Source organism: Leucoraja erinacea, chromosome 7, assembly GCF_028641065.1.
Source record: "Leucoraja erinacea ecotype New England chromosome 7, Leri_hhj_1, whole genome shotgun sequence".
Lineage (NCBI taxonomy): Eukaryota > Metazoa > Chordata > Chondrichthyes > Rajiformes > Rajidae > Leucoraja > Leucoraja erinaceus.
In genome coordinates, this window is record NC_073383.1 from 29,955,964 (window position 1) to 29,974,575 (window position 18,612).

At 44.9% G+C, this 18,612-nt stretch overlaps 1 protein-coding gene across 1 annotated transcript in view; it reads right to left on the reverse strand.

The window, feature by feature from the left end:
* The window catches only part of baz2ba (bromodomain adjacent to zinc finger domain, 2Ba), a 153,465-nt gene that overhangs the window by 15,342 nt on the left and 119,511 nt on the right, over positions 1–18,612 (reverse strand). The window contains 3 exon segments of the mRNA XM_055638807.1: positions 1,623–1,787; positions 1,974–2,129; positions 5,631–5,892. Coding sequence (XP_055494782.1) covers positions 1,623–1,787; positions 1,974–2,129; positions 5,631–5,892 — 583 coding nt within the window.

Consider the following 18,612-nt stretch of genomic DNA (forward strand, 5'->3'; position numbering starts at 1 on the left):
AGACCAGGTAGGTTTAGGCAGACTGAGCGGAGGTGTTCAGTGAAACGATGGCCAAACCTGTGCTCGGTCTCGCCGATATATAGGAGTCCGCCTGAAACATAGGATACAGTAGATGAGGTTGGCGAAGGTGCAAGTGAACCTCTGCCTCACCTGAACAGACCCAAAATAAGATTTACGAGGGTGTTACGAGCAGTTCAAGATACAGATAGTTCTGAGGAACAGAACCCTGGTGTACCATGTGGAGCTCCTGATTACTAAACTCCTTATAATTTGGTATACCATTAAACACAACCAGACTCCTTTCTTTGTCCATTCTCTCTTATACAACTTATTATTGGATCTATCAACTCTGGTGCCAGTGAGCAAACAATTGAACAATTGAACGGAATGACTGGATGGCAGTACTGTCATATGCTGAGAATGGAGCGGCTGGGCTTGTATACTCTGGAATTTAGAAGGATGAGAGGATGTCTTATTGAAACATAAAAGATTATTAAGGGTTTGGACCAGCTAGAGGCAGGAAACATGTTCCCGATGTTGGGGGAGTTCAGAACCAGGGGCCACAGTTTAAGAATAAGGGGAAAACCATTTAGAACGGAGATGAGGAAACATTTTTTCACACAGAGTTGTGAGTCTGTGGAATTCTCTGCCTCAGAGGGTGGTGGAGGCCGGTTCTCTGGATACTTTCAAGAGAGAACTAGATAGGGCTCTTAAAGATAGCGGAGTCAGGGGATATGGGGAGAAGGCAGAAACGGGGTATTGATTGTGGATGATCAGCCATGATCACATTGAATGGCGGTGCTGGCTCGAAGGTCCGAATGGCCTACTCCTGCACCTATTGTCTATTGTTACCTGAATTGAATTTATAAGGATCAGAGGGGATCTTATGGAAACATATAAATTCTTAAAGGATTGGACAGGCTAGATGCAAGAAAAATGCATCCCGATGTTGGGGGAGCCCAGAACCAGGGATCACAGTTTAAGATTATGGGGTAGGTCATTTAGGACTGAGATGACAGGAATGAGATACTGATTTTATATGACCAGCCATGATCATATTGAATGGTGGTGCTGGCTCGAAGGGCCAAATGGCCTACCCCTGCACCTATATTTCTATGTTTCTTTCCATGATTCACGGATTGAGCAATATGTCTGGTTTTATTCCAGCATTTAACACATTAGAATGACTTGCTAAACTACTGCAAAAAACAGATTAGAGTGAATTATATTGGAGTGGGACCAAAGTCATACGTGGTACAAACTCAAAGAGAAATGGTGAATCAATTTTTTGTGTCACACCCTGATTGATGCATAACCACTTGCACCAATTTCATTTTAAGAATTTTGAAACTGGTACATTTTCCAAATGACCACTGCCGGGTTGAAATTTGTAATACAAGGATTATTAGTCCAGCTTTCAGGTTTACTAAACCAGTAACATAAACACTGGCGACACAAGAGGCATTGTTGCACCTGCTTTAATTGTAAAATTCATCCTATTTGTCTTTGATGCTAATTATTATTGCATGCATTTTTAGCAGTATAATGTAGCACCCTTTTGCTTTCATCTTTTCATGCAGGCTTTTATATAGGTTTTCACAAATGCCTAAAATAGCTCAGTACCTTAATTTGCAGACTTGCCGATGCTACTTTCCTCTCCAGCTCTTCAACTTGCTGAAGAATAGCTACATCAATTTCAAATGCTTGATCTTCTATTGACCAGTTCTGCACAGCTGCATCAGTAACCTGGTTTTCTTCATCGTCTTTACTTATTTCAAATATTGCAACTAAATGAGAAACAATTTCAATTGTTTAAAATGCTTTTAGTGCTTTTAGCTGTCCTATTGTAAATTCAGCATGCTGTAAAATTTATACTCCTATCAATTTAACATTTAATGACAATTAATTTGAGAAAATCGAATTCAATTCCATTAATCATTCAAATGCACCAGAACAGTGTTTTAACAACATACCATCTTTACTTCTGATGCAGGCCTGGCAGATGTAATCCATGTGTTTTTGAAGTTGTTTCTGCAAAGCCTTTTCTCTTATTCCCCTGAGATGAAGTACTTTAAATAGAGTCTTCAGCTCCTCAGGATCAGTAATTCTCCACCAGCCTCGCTGCATTTCTTAAGGAAAAAATGAACAGTTGATCCCATTAATGACCTATTACATACCAACCATCCTTCAATATAAAGATTCAAACAATTCAATGGCCTGAATGAGATAATTCAGTTGCCTGGGTGTTTTAACAAAGGATGTAGCTAAAGGCAAATATATATATAAATGTAATTCCACCACAAAGTGCCAATAACAACAATTGATTTTATCTAAAATATTATAATCAGAGGCAGAAAGTACATGAGATGCAACTTCTTAAGAAATCCACTGCTGTCAAAAGTCATTTTAATCTTTCATTACAGATATTTGGAACATGCCCTTTTGGAACATCAAGGTCAGCTTTGTGGATGACTGTGTGATTTACCTTCACTTTTGACAGTGCCAGTTGTAGCAAACTAGCATCACATGTCCAGGGAGAAGAGTTCTCAAATACTGATTCCCTGGGCATTAATTTTGAAGGAGGTGGTAACACTAGATAGAGCCTTCCTTCTACAGGAATAGATCGTAGACTTCCTATGCTGCTCAGAACTCAGGAGGTTGATTTTGAGGGAGAAGATGTTCAGTCAAAAGTGGTTAATGGGGATAAACTGGAAAGTGCTCAGTTCCTTGGACAGCTTGCCAACAATCTGATGCACAATACTGCAGTTCATGAGGAGACATAAAGGGGCTGTCCCACTTGGGCGACCTAATCCGCGAGTCCAGAAGAGTGTCTTCGACATTCAAGGTGAAGGGCACTCGCCTGGAAAGCCTCGAGCTGGATGGACCGTCCGCGTTGACACCGCGAGCTGGACACACAGACACACACACATAGTGGAGGCCAGGGAAAGCGGAATTCACACCAATGATGAAGAAGAAGGTAAAACGGCTGCACAATAATGGTAAGTCCTTTAGAAAGTGCGGGGGGGGGGGGGGGGGGGGGGGGGGGAGAAGGGGGGAGAGAAGTGGGGGGAGCACAAGGGAATTAGCTGGAATATGGTAGGCAGCGCAGTGTGATGATAAGTACTTGAGATGCAAAGGATGGTTTTGGAGAACATTAGAGACACTGGTTCGATCCTGACCTCTGATGCTCTCTGTGTGGAGTTTCCCTGTGATCACTTGGGTTTCTTCCAGATTCGTCCCACATCCCAAACACATGCGGGTTTGCAGATCAATTGGCCTCTATAAATTGCTCTTGTAATTCGTAATAGTGTATAGGAGCGGAAGAGAAAATGGGATAACATAGATCTAGTGTGACTGGGTGGATCAATGCTCAGCATGGACTCAGTGGGCTGAAGGGCCTGGTCTCCATGCTGTATGTCTAAACTACGTTGAAATCATATGCATGCAAGTTTCAGAGAATGCATCAGCATCATTTATGTAGATGACATGTGCATGTACCTTTAATATAGTGACCTCACCACTACTAACCACTCCCCATATCAATAGTATAATTGCAACCTCCCCACCTATTGATCTCTCTCTAGCTCCTGTGACAGACCACATACAGCTAGGGCAGTAACGTTTGTGTATTATCAATAAATAGTAGTAAAGACACAGTGTGTTGATGACTCCTCTTTACAATTTACTTAAAATTATCACATAAAATTCCAAGATACCACAAATGAATCATCTTAAAAAAGCTGGTCTGAAACAGTGGACTTCTCTGGATTTGTATTTCTACCCAAAATGGGAAATTCTGCGCATATCCTTTTGCACTAAACTGACCACAAGATATGCCTGGATAATATCAGTAAGAGCATCTGAATGGTTGTCTTCAAGAAAGAGGTCATTTGGACACAACTCCACCTTGTATTGAAAAATTAACCCAGATCACACGTGAGAGTGGCTAGTGTAGTTTAACTTGGTGACAGGTTATACCTCCATTAGCTAGCAACAGCGCCCTGGACATCCGGTGGCACTGTTGCTAGCTGTCTCCGCCCACAGTCTGGTTGTCTTTTGTTTTTTTTGTTATGTTTAAAGTATGTTTTTTTTGGGGTTTTTTTCAGTATCTTATGTGGGGGAAGAGGGTATGGTAAGGGGGAAACCGTCCTTCAGTCATTTCCTGACGAGGATGCGACTATTATCCGAGTCGCGTCCTCGCCCCCCCCCCCCCCCCCCCCCCTCCTCAGCCTAGCCTACTAACTGGATTGGCGCGGCCATTCCTGCCGGACCAGACCAGAACTTCAGCAGTGGCGGTGAGGCGTCGGAAACATTGCGGAGCGGGCGAGTCCTTATCTAGGATCGCAGCTTGGCGCTCTGGAGTGCTGGGCCACTGCTCCAACATCGCGGAGCTGTGGGTGCGGAGCTCCCAACGCGGGCGGCGCTGACTTTAACATCGCAGAGTCCAGGGACCCTTTGCCGGGGGTCGCCATTGCGAATCTCCGCCCAGCGTGGCCTGTGGACATTGGGAGCCGCGGACTCCGGTGGAATGTGGCCGATTTAGAGGTCCAGGCCGCTGAGGATGGTCTCCCGTTCGACGTCGGGGATCCATGGTTCACGGCGGGAGGGCTGAACATCGGGACGCCCGTGGCGGCGACTACGGGGTGCTCGGGAGGCCCCGACCACGGGTGAACATTGGGGAACATCAGTGAGGAGGTTGACTGGACTTTGGTTCCTTCCCCCACAGTGGGGAACGTTGGTGCCGCTGTGGGATGTTTGTGTTGTGGACTACTGTGTTCTGTGTTTTTGTGGGGTTTTTTTTATTATTTGTATTTGTATGACTAAGGGAAAAATAATGTTGTTGTCTCTTAATTGAAGACAATGACAATAAATCAATTCAAATCAAAACAAAATGATCATTTTTGTGATAAATACAAATAAATAAATAATTTGATAGGATATGTTTGTATGACTAAATACATCACGACCTAAAGAAGATGATTATATTGATCGACCTCGCCTCCCCCCCCACCTTACCTCAACCTCCCAATCCCCTGATTTGTTTTATTTAATCCAATACAGACAGTTTTCACAACCATAGAAATTCACAACAATTACTCATTTATGTGAATCAATATTTCCAAGTCAGGTCTTTGTATTAAGGAAGGTACACAAAAATGCTGGAGAAACTCAGCGGGTGTAGCAGCATCTATGGAGCGATGGAAATAGGCAACGTTTCGGGCCGAAACCCTTATTCAGACCTTTGTATTAAGGAGTTCATCCGCCACACAGCATTACTTACACCAATAATGAGACTGACTTAAAACTAATAATATAAATTTTACACTTTGGCACTACCAGAAAACTGAACATGGAACTGTAACATCTGGCTTGGAACAGGGAGCTCTGGCTGGGAATTTGTCATTGAATTGCAAGGATTTAGACTGTAATTTTAGATTCCTAGGCCGATCACAATATCAAACTTCTGAAAGATGCCAAAACAAGGGAATGCAGATGCTGGTTTCTACCAAAGATAGACACAGAGTGCCGACCTGAAACGTCACCCATCCTTATTCTTCCAGATATGATGTCTGACCTGCTGAGTTACTCTGGCATTTTGTGTCTATTTCTGAAAGATGCCTTCCACTTACCTTCTATGATTGGTCTTGGACTAGGATAATCCACTGATTTTGCTACTTCAACTATGCAAGGTGCACTGTTCAGTGGTTTTTCATTTTGTGGTGCTGGTGATTCATCTGTAGAAATATTGGGTAACAGAAAAGGATTGACATTTCCATCTGTTAATCCAAAGCCTATACCAAGGCCAGGCGAGGAAAAGGCAATACTTGGACTGAGTACTCCAGGTGGCCATCCACAGAATGGAAGTCCTATGAGAGGTATCCCTGGTTTCATCTGCAAAAAAAAAATAATTTTATGTGTATGCCTCAAACAAATAATGTAATGGAAAAGTTGACAAGAAATCCAATCTTGAAAATTATTAAAAGCACAGAGCAAAAACACTGACATTTGTATCAAAATTACAAAACAAGAAATCTTCCTTTGCAATTGATGTTCTAAAAGCAGCTTGGACAGTTTTCCAGGAGTATTCCATTGATAAACACATACCTCTCTGGAAAATTGAAAGGTGTGCAGTACATGGATACTACATTCAAGGTACATGGAGAGGAATTGAAGGGAAAATTCATCTCAGGTTAAATTGGTAAAATTTGAAAGTAAAAAAAAAAAAAGAACTATACTACCAGGGCTGCAGAAGCTTTATTAGTTGCTCAAAATGGTTCTAAAACTGAAGAAACAAATTGGACTCTTAAATCTGTACCAGCTCTTTGTAGCAGCCATCCAACTAAACCCACTCTCATAGCCCTGCAATCCATGTTCTTTTGGATATTTATCCAGCTCCCTTCTGAACACTACAAAATGAATCTGTCCCCTTTACTTCACCTGCTGGAGGTGCACTGAAACAAACCTTTTAAAACGTTTTTTTTTTCATGTCACTTTTAGTTCTTTTGCCACCGTCATCTCTATCCCTTAGTTCTTAACTCATCTGCCAATGGGATCAGTTTCTCTCTCTATTCAGCCCAGACACCTGTTACTTAAATAACAACTTCTATCACCCACTCCACCAACATTCCCAATTCCTATTCAGTGCAACACACCACGAGCTTCTCAAGTCTATCCACATGTCCAGTCCCTCAAACTTAATTTCATTCAAATAAACTCCCTCTCAACCTGCTACATCTTTCCTAAACTGTGGCTCCCAAGATTAACCAATACTGCAGCTGTGGCCAAACCCAGTGGTTTAGAAAGGCTCATCATGACTTCCTTGCTCTTGTGTTTTGTTCCTCAATTTATAAAGCGTAGATCCGCTGTGCTATTGTAGTCACTCCTTCAATCTGCTCCAACTCTTTCAATGTATAATACACACGTATTTTTCTTCTTAAGATATTTATCTCTAACACGAGGAGAGATTCACTGCAAAAGCTGGGCAGGTCATCTGGTGCTGCTGCCACACAGTTCCAGTGATTTAGGTTTGATCTTGACCTTGTGTAGAATTAACATGTTCCTTATGGCTGTGTGGATTTCTCTCAGCTGTTCCAACTTCCACCCACATCACAAAGACATGCTGGTTGGTTAATTGGCTACATTAATGACTAGTAGTGCAGATGAGTGGTAGGAGGAATCAGGAGGAGCTGATGGGCACACAGGGCATAACAGATTATGGGGAAATACACAAACTGATGGTAATAAGTTCAAAAGTTCATGTTACTGGGGCAGAATTAGGCCATTCAGCCTATTCAGTCTACACCGCCATTCAATCATGGCTGATCTATCTTTCTCTTTCAACCCCATTCTCCTGCCTTTTCCTTGTAACCTTTGACACCCTAACCAATCAAGAACCTGTAAATTTCTGCTTTAAAAATACCTGATTTGGCAATGAATTCCACAGATTCACCACCCTGACTCAAAACATTTCTCCTCATCTCCTTTCTCATGGTATGTCCTTTTATTCTGAGGATGTGCCCTCTGATCCCAGACTCTCCCACTAGTGGAGACATCCTCGCCACATCCATTCTACTCAGGCATTTCACTATTCACTGTTTCAATGAATGCTTTGATAGGTGGGATAGATTTGATGGGCAGTAAGGAAGCAGAAGAAACTAAGAATAGGTAACTTATACCATCATGCATCCACAATCATCAATTCAAACTACCTTGTAGAAAATTAATGTTCATTAGTTTTTAGATATGTCAAATATTCTAACATTTCTTTACCGAAACTATTGAACCACCGTGCTACTTTTGCAAGGCTTTAAAATAATTATTCAAGTCCACTACATTCATAAACAGTCTTCCCACACCTCCCGCAGGGGCCAGATACTAAAACAGTGTTTCTCTGTCCTTTGTAAACTTTTCATTGAATGAATGAATGAATAAGTTTATTGGCCAAGTATGTACACATACAAGGAATTTGGCTTGGTGCTCCGCTCGCAACAACACTACATACAGTAACAATTAAGAATAACACATAAAGCATTAAACATTAATAATAAAACATTAGTTTAAACATGTGAATGAAATAATATACCAAAGCAAAATGAGTCTACAGACTTTTGGTTATTGAGTACAGCTGGAAAAAAAGCTGTTTTTATGTCTGGCTGTGGCGGCTTTGACAGTCCGGAGTCGCCTTCCAAAGGGAAGTACTTCAAAGATTTGTGGCCAGGGTGAGAGGGGTCAGAGATGATCCTACCCGCTCGCTTCCTGGCCCTTGCAGTGTACAGTTTGTTAACAACCTTCTCAGCTGATCGGACGATATCGTGCTTGAGCCAAACCAGACCATGATGGAGAAGGTGAGGACAGACTCTACGATGGCAGTATAGAATTGGACCATGATTGCCTGTGGCAGATTGTGTTTCCTCAGCAGCCGCAGGAAGTACATCCTCGGTTTGGCCTTTTTGACTGTGGAGTCGTCTCCAAGGACTCCGTTTCAGGAGATGATGGTTCCAAGGAACTTAAAAGACTCCACTGATGTGACTGTGGTGTTGACGGTGGTGAGGAATGTGGGGGCTCTCCCAAAAGTCTACTATCAATTCCACTGTCTTAAGAGCATTGAGCTCTAGGTTGTTACAAAGGCACCAGGACACCAGCTGTATCACTTCTTGTCTGTGGGCAGATTCCTCCCCATCCTGAAACAGTCCAATCAGGGTTGTGTCGCTCGCAAACTTGTGAAGCTTGACAGTGGAGTCTGTGGAGGTGCAGTCGTTGTTGTAGAGAGAGTAAAGGAGGGGAGAGAATACGCAGCCTTGCGGCGTTCCTTTGTTGGTCCGAGATGTGCTTTCCCAGCCTCACATGCTGCTTCCTGTCTGTCAGGTAGCTGGTGATCCACTGACAGAGGGGTTCAGGCACAGTCAACTTGGAAAGTTTGGAGTGTAGTAGCTCTGGCACAATGGTGTTGAATGCAGAGCTAAAATTAAAAAAAAACTCCTTGCATAGGCCCGCCGGTGGTCTAAATACTGGAGGATGAAGTGCAGGCCTAGGTTGACTGCATCAATCCACCGATCTATTGGCCCGGTATGCACACTGCAGAGAGTCCAGCAGGGGTTTCATGATATTTTTCAGCTTGGCCAGCACGTCTTTCAAGGGTCTTCATGACTACAGAGGTCAGTGTGACAGGCCTGTGGTCATAAAACCAGTAATCCTTGTCTTTTTGTCTTTTCGGGGACAATAGTGGAGACTTTGAAGCTGGTAGGGACAGTACAGGTTTGCAGGGACTGGTTGAAAATGTCTGTGTAGACCGGTGCCAGTTGTTCGGCACAGAGCTTGAGGAGGAAATATTTGGAGATTTCCTGGAGATTTCCGGCTTTTCTGTCTTCAGAACAGCCTCTCCACCTCCTTTATTTTTATTGGTGATTATGAAAAAGTGGCCAAACTGATGTTTGGCAGCAAGGAGGGGGTGGGTAGTGGATGATGGTCCAGTCTTTGCAGACTAGAGTCAGGCTGTAAGTGGGTGTTAAGTGGCGATTGGAGAGGGGTGGGTGGGAAAGGGCCCAGTATTTGCAGACAGGAGTCAGGCTGCAAGTAGATGTGAAGTGGTGGTTGGGGAGGAGTGGGTGGGGAAGGGTCCAGTCTTTGCAGACTGGGGTCAGGCTGTGAGTAGGTGTGAAGTGTTGGTTGGGGAGGGGGTACCAGGGTTAAGTTTCTGTTTATCAAACCTGCAGTAGAACTCGTTTAGGTTGTTGGTCAGCTGACGATTGTCCAAGGAGCAGGGGGGTGGGCTTTCCTCTTGTAGCTGGTGATTTCTTGCAAGCCCTTCCAAACTGAAGAGGAGATACTAGCTGAGAACTTGCTCTTCAACTTCTCAGAGTACCTTTCCTTGGCAGCTCTGATTCCTCTTCTCAGCTTGTACTTGGCCTGCCAGTAGAGGTCTGCATCCCCGCTCCTGTAGGCCTCATCTTTAGACTGGCTGAGCTCTGCTGTAAATCAGGGATTGTCGTTGTTGAACCAGATCCGGGTCCTAGTGGGAATGCAACTGTCCTCACAAAAGCTGACATATGATGTCACAGTGTCTGTATATTCATCGAGGCTTGTGGTTGCTTCCCTGAACACATTTCAGTCAGTGCAGTCAAACCAGGACTGTAGGTTCTCAATGCCCTCGCTTGTCCACCTTTTCATTGTTCTGAGCACAGGCTTGGCAGATTTTAGTTTCTGCCTGTAGGTTGGAATAAGGTGAACTAGCCAATGATCAGAGAGACCCAGAGCCACTCGGGGAACAGAGCAATATGCGTTCTTGATTGGCGTGTAACAGTGATCGAGTGTTCTCTCCCCTCTGGTGGGGCAGGTAACATGAAGTCTGTACTTTGGAAGGTCTCGGCTGAGGTTAACTTTGTTAAAGTCCCCCAAAACAATGACCATGGAGTCCAGGAAGTCACTCTCTACCCTCATTACCTGGTCAGCGAGTTGTGTTTGCGCCTCACGTACGCACGATTGGGGGAGGATGTAAACTCCAGCGAGAATAAAGGAGGTAAATTCCCTCGGAGAATAAAAGGGTTTGCAGTTTATATAGAATGATTCTAGATTGGGAGAACAGAAGTTAGACCGTGATGTCGCTGCGTCAGTCCTGCACATGCAAAATAGGTGCAGGAGGAGACCATTCGGCCCTTTGAGCCAGCACTGACATTCATTGTGATCATGGTAGATTGTCCCCAATCAATAACCCGTGCCTGCCTTCTCCCCATATCCCTTGATTCCACTAGCCCCTAGAGCTCTATCTAACTCTCTCTTAAATCCATCCAGTGACTTGGCCTCCACTGCCCTCTGTGGCAGCGAATTCCACAAATTCACAACTCTCTGGGTGAAAAAGTTTGTTCTCACCAGTCTTAAATATCTTCCCCCTTATTCTAAGACTGTGGCCCCTGGTTCTGGGCTCGCCCAACATTGGGAACATTTTTCCTGCATCTAGCTTGTCCAGAGCTTTTATTATTGGTTAGTATAGTAGCATATTTCACCGCCTCTTAATTTCCCCGCTGCCGCTGTTTCGTGGTCCGCTCGGTGTAGTTGAAAGCCAGCCAGTTGCAGCGCATTGTCTGAGGTCGACTCACAGAGCCAGGTCTTGATGAAGCACAGTGCAGCGGCTCGAGAGAAGTCCTTGTTTGTTTGGCACAGGAGTTGCAGTTCGCCTACTTTATTTTTGAGAGAAAGTAGATTTGTCAAGAATATACTCAGGAGCGGTGTGCGCAATCTTCGTCGCCGGAGTCGGGTGAGTGCTCCAGAGTGCTTCCCACAGGTCCTCCTCCATCTCAAGACCTTGAACACAACCACAGCTCCGCCGACGAGTATGCCCAAATAATCCAGTGAGTGAGAGAAATCCGGATCGATGTTTGGAGGTACTGTATATCTGATGTTAATGAGTACCTCTCTCATGAAAGAGATCTTTGTGAGGTTTTCACAGACGACATAAACAAATAAACACATATAAAACAGCAAGGAGCAGTATACCGTGGCAGCCATCATCAGCGGCAGCCGAATGTAAAAATATTAGCTTCACAAGCTTTTACACAGCTGTAACTGTTTTTTATTTAAAAAACTGTTCATCTTTGAATTAATTTTATATATCACTAGCCCAAGTGGGACCCGTTGGGCCGCGTTCCCCCAACGCAATTATCCACCACTCACCTGGGGGCGGCGGCGTTGGAGGAAAGTTCTGGAATCTTTTTTTTGTAAGACGCCAATCAATTCTTACCACGTGAAAACCCCTATCACCACCCACCACCCCATTCCACCCCCCCTACAAGAAAAGTTCTGGAAATGAAACCTCTCCCTATTCCAAACCCCCCACACAATACCACCCCCCCCCCCCCCCACACACACTAACCCCCCACGCTACCCCCCCCCCCCCCACACCACACTACCCCCCCCCCCCCCACACACACCCCCCCCCCCCCCCACACTACACTACCCCCCCCCCCCACACACTACCCCCTCCCCCCCACACACTAACCCCCCCCCCCCCCCCACCCCCCCACACAAACTACCCCTCCACACATTAACCCCTCCCATACACACTAACCCCCCTCACACATGCTACCCCCCACACACACTAAACCCTCCCTCACACACACTAACTCCTCCCCACACGCACACTATCCCCCCACACACACTAACCCCCCACACACTAACTCCCCCCACACACTAATCCCCCCCCCACCCAAACACTAACCCCCCCACACACACTAACCCCCCCACTAACCCATACACTAACCCCTTCCCCATACCCCACACACTAACCCCTCTCCACACACACACTAACCCCCCCCCCCCCCACACACACTAACCCCCCACCACTCTAATCACACACTTATCCCATTGTGATGTCATTGGCAGCTTATGCAAATGCGATCCCCTTGTGACGCCATAGCTTCTAACTGCCAAAATCCCCGATCCAACTTTTAAATATCAATAACTTGTGAAATATAACATCAAACTTGACACGACCGACCACGGGCCAAAGGTAAGGCGAGTGGCATTTGAGATCCTATTGTGATGTCATTGTTGGGTGCCGGAATGTTCACAGCAATGTATGTAAATTAGATGCCATTGTGATTGGAGGACTATGAGATGCCATTGTGATGTCACAGCTGCAAAAGTCAGAAAACTCTCACAGCACAGTCATGGTTATTCTTCTCAAAGTGTTTCTTTTAAAACGTTTAAATGTCAATAACGTGAAATATAACATCAATCTGAACGAAACTTTATACAAACGACCACGGGAGAAAGGTGGTGCAAAAATGTTTGTGCTATTGCGTACCATTTTGGCGTAGTTCCTTGAGCTCACTCACACGCAGATGGACTGATTTGATCAATTAATCAAACTCACATCCACAGCAAAATATGAAAATCTATGCTGGCAGTTTTGATGTTGTAGAGTGAATAACAAGCTTAATATGAGACAGGTAAAGCATCAGTATTAAGCAGTGATTGTTAGAAATAGGAGTTTCAAGTTAAAGTTTTAAATTGGGGCGAGGTGAATTTTGGCAGCATTATAGAGGAACTTGCAAAAGTTGACTGGAGTAGGGTTCAGGGGGGGGGCTTTTAAAAGTGAGATAGTGAGAGCTGAATGGCCTGTTAGAGTGAAGGTTAGGGCTGGCATGAGTAGAGAATATTTTGATGATGAGAGAGATTACAACTCTGGTCAGATACAAGCAGCTGGGATTAAGTGAATCGCTGGAGGAGTATAGGTGATCCATGGGTATACAAGAAAAAAAAATCAGGAGGGCAAACAAGGGACACGAGAGCTTTGGCAGGGAACATATAATGAAAGAATGGGTCGACTGGACTTGTATGCACTGGAATTTAGAATGATGAGAGGGGATCTTATAGAAACATATAAAATTCTTAAAGGATTGGACAGGCTAGATGCAAGAAAATTGTTCCCGATGTTGGGGGAATCCAGAACCAGTGGTCACAGTTTAAGAATAAGGGGTAGGCCATTAAGGACTGAGATGAGGAAAAGCCTCTTCACCCAGAGAGTTTTAAATCTGTGGAATTCTCTGCCACAGAAGGCAGTGGCGGTCAATTCACTGAATGTTTTCGAGAGTTACACTTAGCTCTTAGGGCTAAAGGAATCAAGGGATATGGGGAAAAAGCAGGAACGGGGTACTGATTTTAGATGATCTGACTCGAAGGGCTGAAAGGCCTACTCCTTTTCTAACATTAAGGAGAATCCAAAAAGATTTTATGTATATTAAAGGAAAAATAATAACTATGGAGAGAACAGGGCTCCTCATAGACCAAATTGGACATCCATGTATGGAGCTGCAGGGGATTGATGACTCCTCTGTTTTTGCTGTGGAGAAAGACACATCTAGGGAACTTCGGAAAGTTAATAGGGATGTCTTTGAGTTGGTTCACATTACAGTAGAGGTAGTTCAGTTAAAGTAGATAAATCGCAGGGGCGTGATCAGGTATTATCGAAGAACACTGTAGAAAGCTAGTGAGGAAATTACTAGAGCCTTGCTGAGATAGATACAACATCATGAGCTATGAGTGAGCTGCCAGAAGATTGGAGTGTGGCTAATATTTACCCGTCACTCAAAAAGGTCTGCACTAAAGAAATCTTAAACTATTGACCAATAAACCTAACATCTGTGGTAGGTAAGTTGGAGAGGATGGAGAGGATTCCGAGGGATAAGATGTACATACATCTGGGAAGACATGAGTTGATTAGGGATGAACAGCACAACTTTGCATGGGAGGTTGTGTCCCATTAACTTGATTGTTTTTTTTAAGAAGTAACCAAGAAGATTGATGAAGGTAGATGTAGTCAATATGGACTTCAGCAAGGCCTTGAATAAGGTTCTGCATAGATCGCTTTCAGGGAGAGCTAGCTAATTTAATACGTAATATCTTAATGCTAAAAAGCAGAGGGTGATGGTGGAAGGTGATTTTTCAGACTGAGGTCTCTGGAATCAGTGCTGGACCCACTGCTTTTTTCATCTATGTTAGTGATTTGGATGAGAAAGTACAAGGCATGATTAGTAAGTTTGCACATACACTAAAAATCATTGGACTTCATCAGTAATTGAATTGAGTAGCTTTAGGTATGTTATTGGCATGTGTACTGAAGTATGTAAAAAGGTATGGTTTGTATGCTATTCAATCAGATAAGATAATATTATACATCAATACAATCAAGTCAAACGCAAGTACAATAAGCAGAGCAAAGGGGAAGATACTGAGTGCAGACTATCGTTCTTGCTATTGAGGGAGTGCAGCGTTGGTTCAAGAGGTTAATTCCTTGGATGGCGAGACTGTCATATGTTGATAGAATGGAGCGGCTGGGCTTGTATACTCTGGAATTTAGAAGATTGAGAGGGGATCTTATTGAAACATATAAGATTATTAAGGGTTTGGACACGCTAGAGGCAGGAAACATATTCTCGATGTTGGGAGAGTCCAAAACCAGGAGCCACAGTTTAGGAATAAGGGGTAAGAATGAATGAATGAATGAATGACCCAATTACAGCCTGGCTGCAAAAAGATTGTGGCTGCGTCCACCACCCACCCCCTCCGTGCTGCACAACCCACCCCCTCCGGGTTGCGTTGAGGGACCACGCCTCCCGTGTGACAGGGACCCAACGGGTCCCACTTGGTTTGATCTTGGATGTGTGTGTGTCTTTGTGTGTTATTACATCTTCGCGAAAAATCTACATGATAACTATAAAAATTTTACATATTCCGGTTGACATTTTTCCTGTCGAGTCCAAAATCTACTTATCTGAAAATTTCATGCTTTATTTCTCGACATTACTGAAAATGTTTAAAAATATGACAAAACTTTGAATTTAAAAACGAGTGCCTTTCGCTGATGTCACAAGGGTCTGCTCCGCGCGCCGTTCTTCCACGCGCTGCGAGTGACATCACCCCCCCCCCCCAAAGACGCAGAAAAAACAAGCAAGCCGGGCCCCATACTGGAGCGACTGAGCTCTCGGGTCCTTGGTCTTCGGCTCGGGTCCTCCCTCTCTCCCCCCCCCCCCCCCCCCCTCTCTCTAGGGAGTGGTGAGTATTGCGACCTATGGGTGAGTGGTGGAATGGTGCCCCCTCCCTCACTGCCCTCTCTCTGCCTGTCTCTGCCCCCTCTCTGCCTCTGTCGCTGCCCTCTCTCTCTTTCTGCCCTCTCTCTGTCTCTGCCCTCTGCCCTCTCTCTCTACTTCCCTCCCTCTCCTTTAGCCGAGCCTGCGAGTTGGGGGCTATCTGCGTGGATAAGGCGGGGGGGGGGGTCCCTGAATCTCATATAATTAGGCCGAGGTTAGTGAGTTGGGGGCTATGTGTGTGTGGCCACATAAGGCAACCACGCGTTGAGGATGCGGGACCCAAAAAGTGTGGAGCTAGAAATGAATAATTGAGAGGGGATCTTATAGAAACTTACAAAATCAAGGGGTGACAGGTTGCAGGAAGATTGTCCCGTGTTAGGGAAGTCCAGGACAAGGGGTCACAGCTTAAGGATAAAGGGGAAATCCTTTGAGTGTGTGTGAACTTTTTTCACACAGGCCCCCCCCCCCCCGCCCAGAGGGTAGTTGAGGCCACTTCATTGGCTATATTTAAGAGGGAGTTGGCCTCAGAGAGTAGTTGAGGCCACTTCATTGGCTATATTTAAGGGGATCAGGGGTTATGGAGAGAAGGCAGGTACGGGATACTGAGTTGGATGATCAGCCATGATCATATTGAATGGCGGTGCAGGCTCGAAGGGCCGAATGGCCTACTCCTGCACCTAATTTCTATGTTTCTATGTTTCTAAGTCCCACTTGGACTAGTCAACAATAAAATAGAGAGGCTGTTCAGAAGACAGAAAAAACGGAAATCTCCAGGACCAGACAATATTTCCCCCTCTACCCTCAAGCTCTGTGCCGAACAAACCGGTCTACACAGACATTTTCAACAGTCCCTGCAAACCTGTACTGTCCCTGCCTGCTTCAAAGTCTCCACTATTGTCCCTGTACCCAAAAAGGCAAGGATTACTGGTCTTAATGACTACAGTCGCACTGACCTCTGTAGTCATGAAGACCCTTGAAAGGCTTGTACTGGCCAAGCTGAAAAATATCATGAACCCCCCTGCTAGACCCTGCAGTTTCCATATCGGGCCAATAGATCTGTGGATGACGCAGTCAACCTGGACCTGCACTTCATCCTCCAGCACCTAGACCGCCAGGGGACCTATGCAAGGATTTTGTTTGTTGATTTTAGCTCTGCATTCAACACCATTGTGCCAGAGCTATTACACTCCAAACTGTCCGAGTTGACTGTGCCTGAACCCCTCTGTCGGTGGATCACCAGCTTCCTGATAGACAGGAAGCAGCATGTGAGGCTGGGAATGCACATCTCGAACCCGCAAACCCTCAGCATAGGAGCACCACAAGGCTGCGTACTCACCCCACCCCTTCTCTCTACACCAATGACTGCACCTTCACTGATTCTTCTGTCAAACCTCTCAAGTTTGCGGACGACACGTGATTGGACTGATCCAGGATGGGGAAGAATCTGCCTCCAGACAGGAAGTGACACAGCTGGCATCCTGGTGCCATCGCAACAACCTGGAGCTCATTGCTCTTAAGACAGTGGAATTGATTGTAGACTTTAGGAGAGCTCCCCCTCCCCTCACCCCACTCACCATCAACAACACCAGAGTCACATCTGTGGAGTCTTTTAAGTTCCTGAGAACCATCATCCCCAAGGACCTGAAGTGGGGGGCTACCATCAACTCCACAGTCAAAAAGGCACAATAGACTGGAGGCTTACCTGTCCCCCGACACACGCCCGCTGGATCAAAGAGGTGCTCTACAATTTAAAGCTTGAAAAACTTAGGTTCTCTCTCAAAGGCTCTACCATGACATTCCTAGATACATGGAACGCTTTCCTGGAACTTGTTAACTCTCTCAACTTGTTTCCGGACTCGGAAGAGGACTGAGTGCCCTCTATCACTGCTCTGTCTTATTGCAGCTGCTATCCCCTCAACTGTACACTTGTACTAGGGCCAGGAAGCGAGCGGGTAAGATCATCTCTGACCCCTCTCACCCTGGCCACAAACTCTTTGAATCACTTCCCTCTGGAAGGCGACCCCGGACTGTCATAGCTGCCGCAGCCAGACATAATAACAGTTTTTTTCCCCAAGTAGTAGCTCTACTCAATAACCAAAAATCTGTAGCCTCCTTTTGCTCTGGTATTTTATTTGATTCACATGCTTAATCACTAATGTTTTATTATTTGTGTTATATGTGATATTCCTAACTGTCACTGTATGTCATGTTGTCACTTGTGGATGGAGCACCAAGGCAAATTCCTTGTATGTGAATACTTGCCCAATAAACTTATTCATACATTCATATGGGGATAAGGCAGGAACGGGGTACTGATTGTGGATGATCAGCCATGATCACAGTGAATGGCGGTCCTGGCTCGAAGGGCCGAATGGCCTACTCCTGCACCCCCATAGTCTATTGTTCTCATCATTGTAGCACACCAGTTCCATAGACATATTCCAATGTCCACAATGAGGCAGAGGGGGGAAATCAGCTGGTCCTATGTTATGGAAGACTGTTCACAGGGGAAGAAGTTGTTCCTGAGTCCTTTAAGGTACAACTCCACTTTTTTAATAATTTGGGAGCATGTATCCTGGATCTCAGTGAACCTCTATCCCATTAATTTTCCATTGCATAAATGGCAATCTTATTTGTCCAAATTAGTTTTTTGTCACTGATAAATACAATCTGCATGTATGTTAGCTTCTTCCCGTACATTGTTGTACATATTTCAGCTCCTGCTAGTCTAAATAACTTTAACCTTTAATCCCAATTCACACTCTCCTGATCTTTTGTAATTTTGCCAGTCATTCAGATTGCTAATTCCCAAAACCAGTTTAGTTTAGAGATACAGCATGGAAACATGCCCTTTGGCCTCACGAGTGCACGTCAACCATCAATCGCCCATTCACACGTTAGTTCTATACACTCCCTGAACACTAGAGGCTTTTTACAGAGGCCAATTAATGTACAAACCCACACATCTTTGGGATGTGGGAGGAAACTCATGGACCCGGAGGAAACCCACACAGTCTCAGGGAGAACT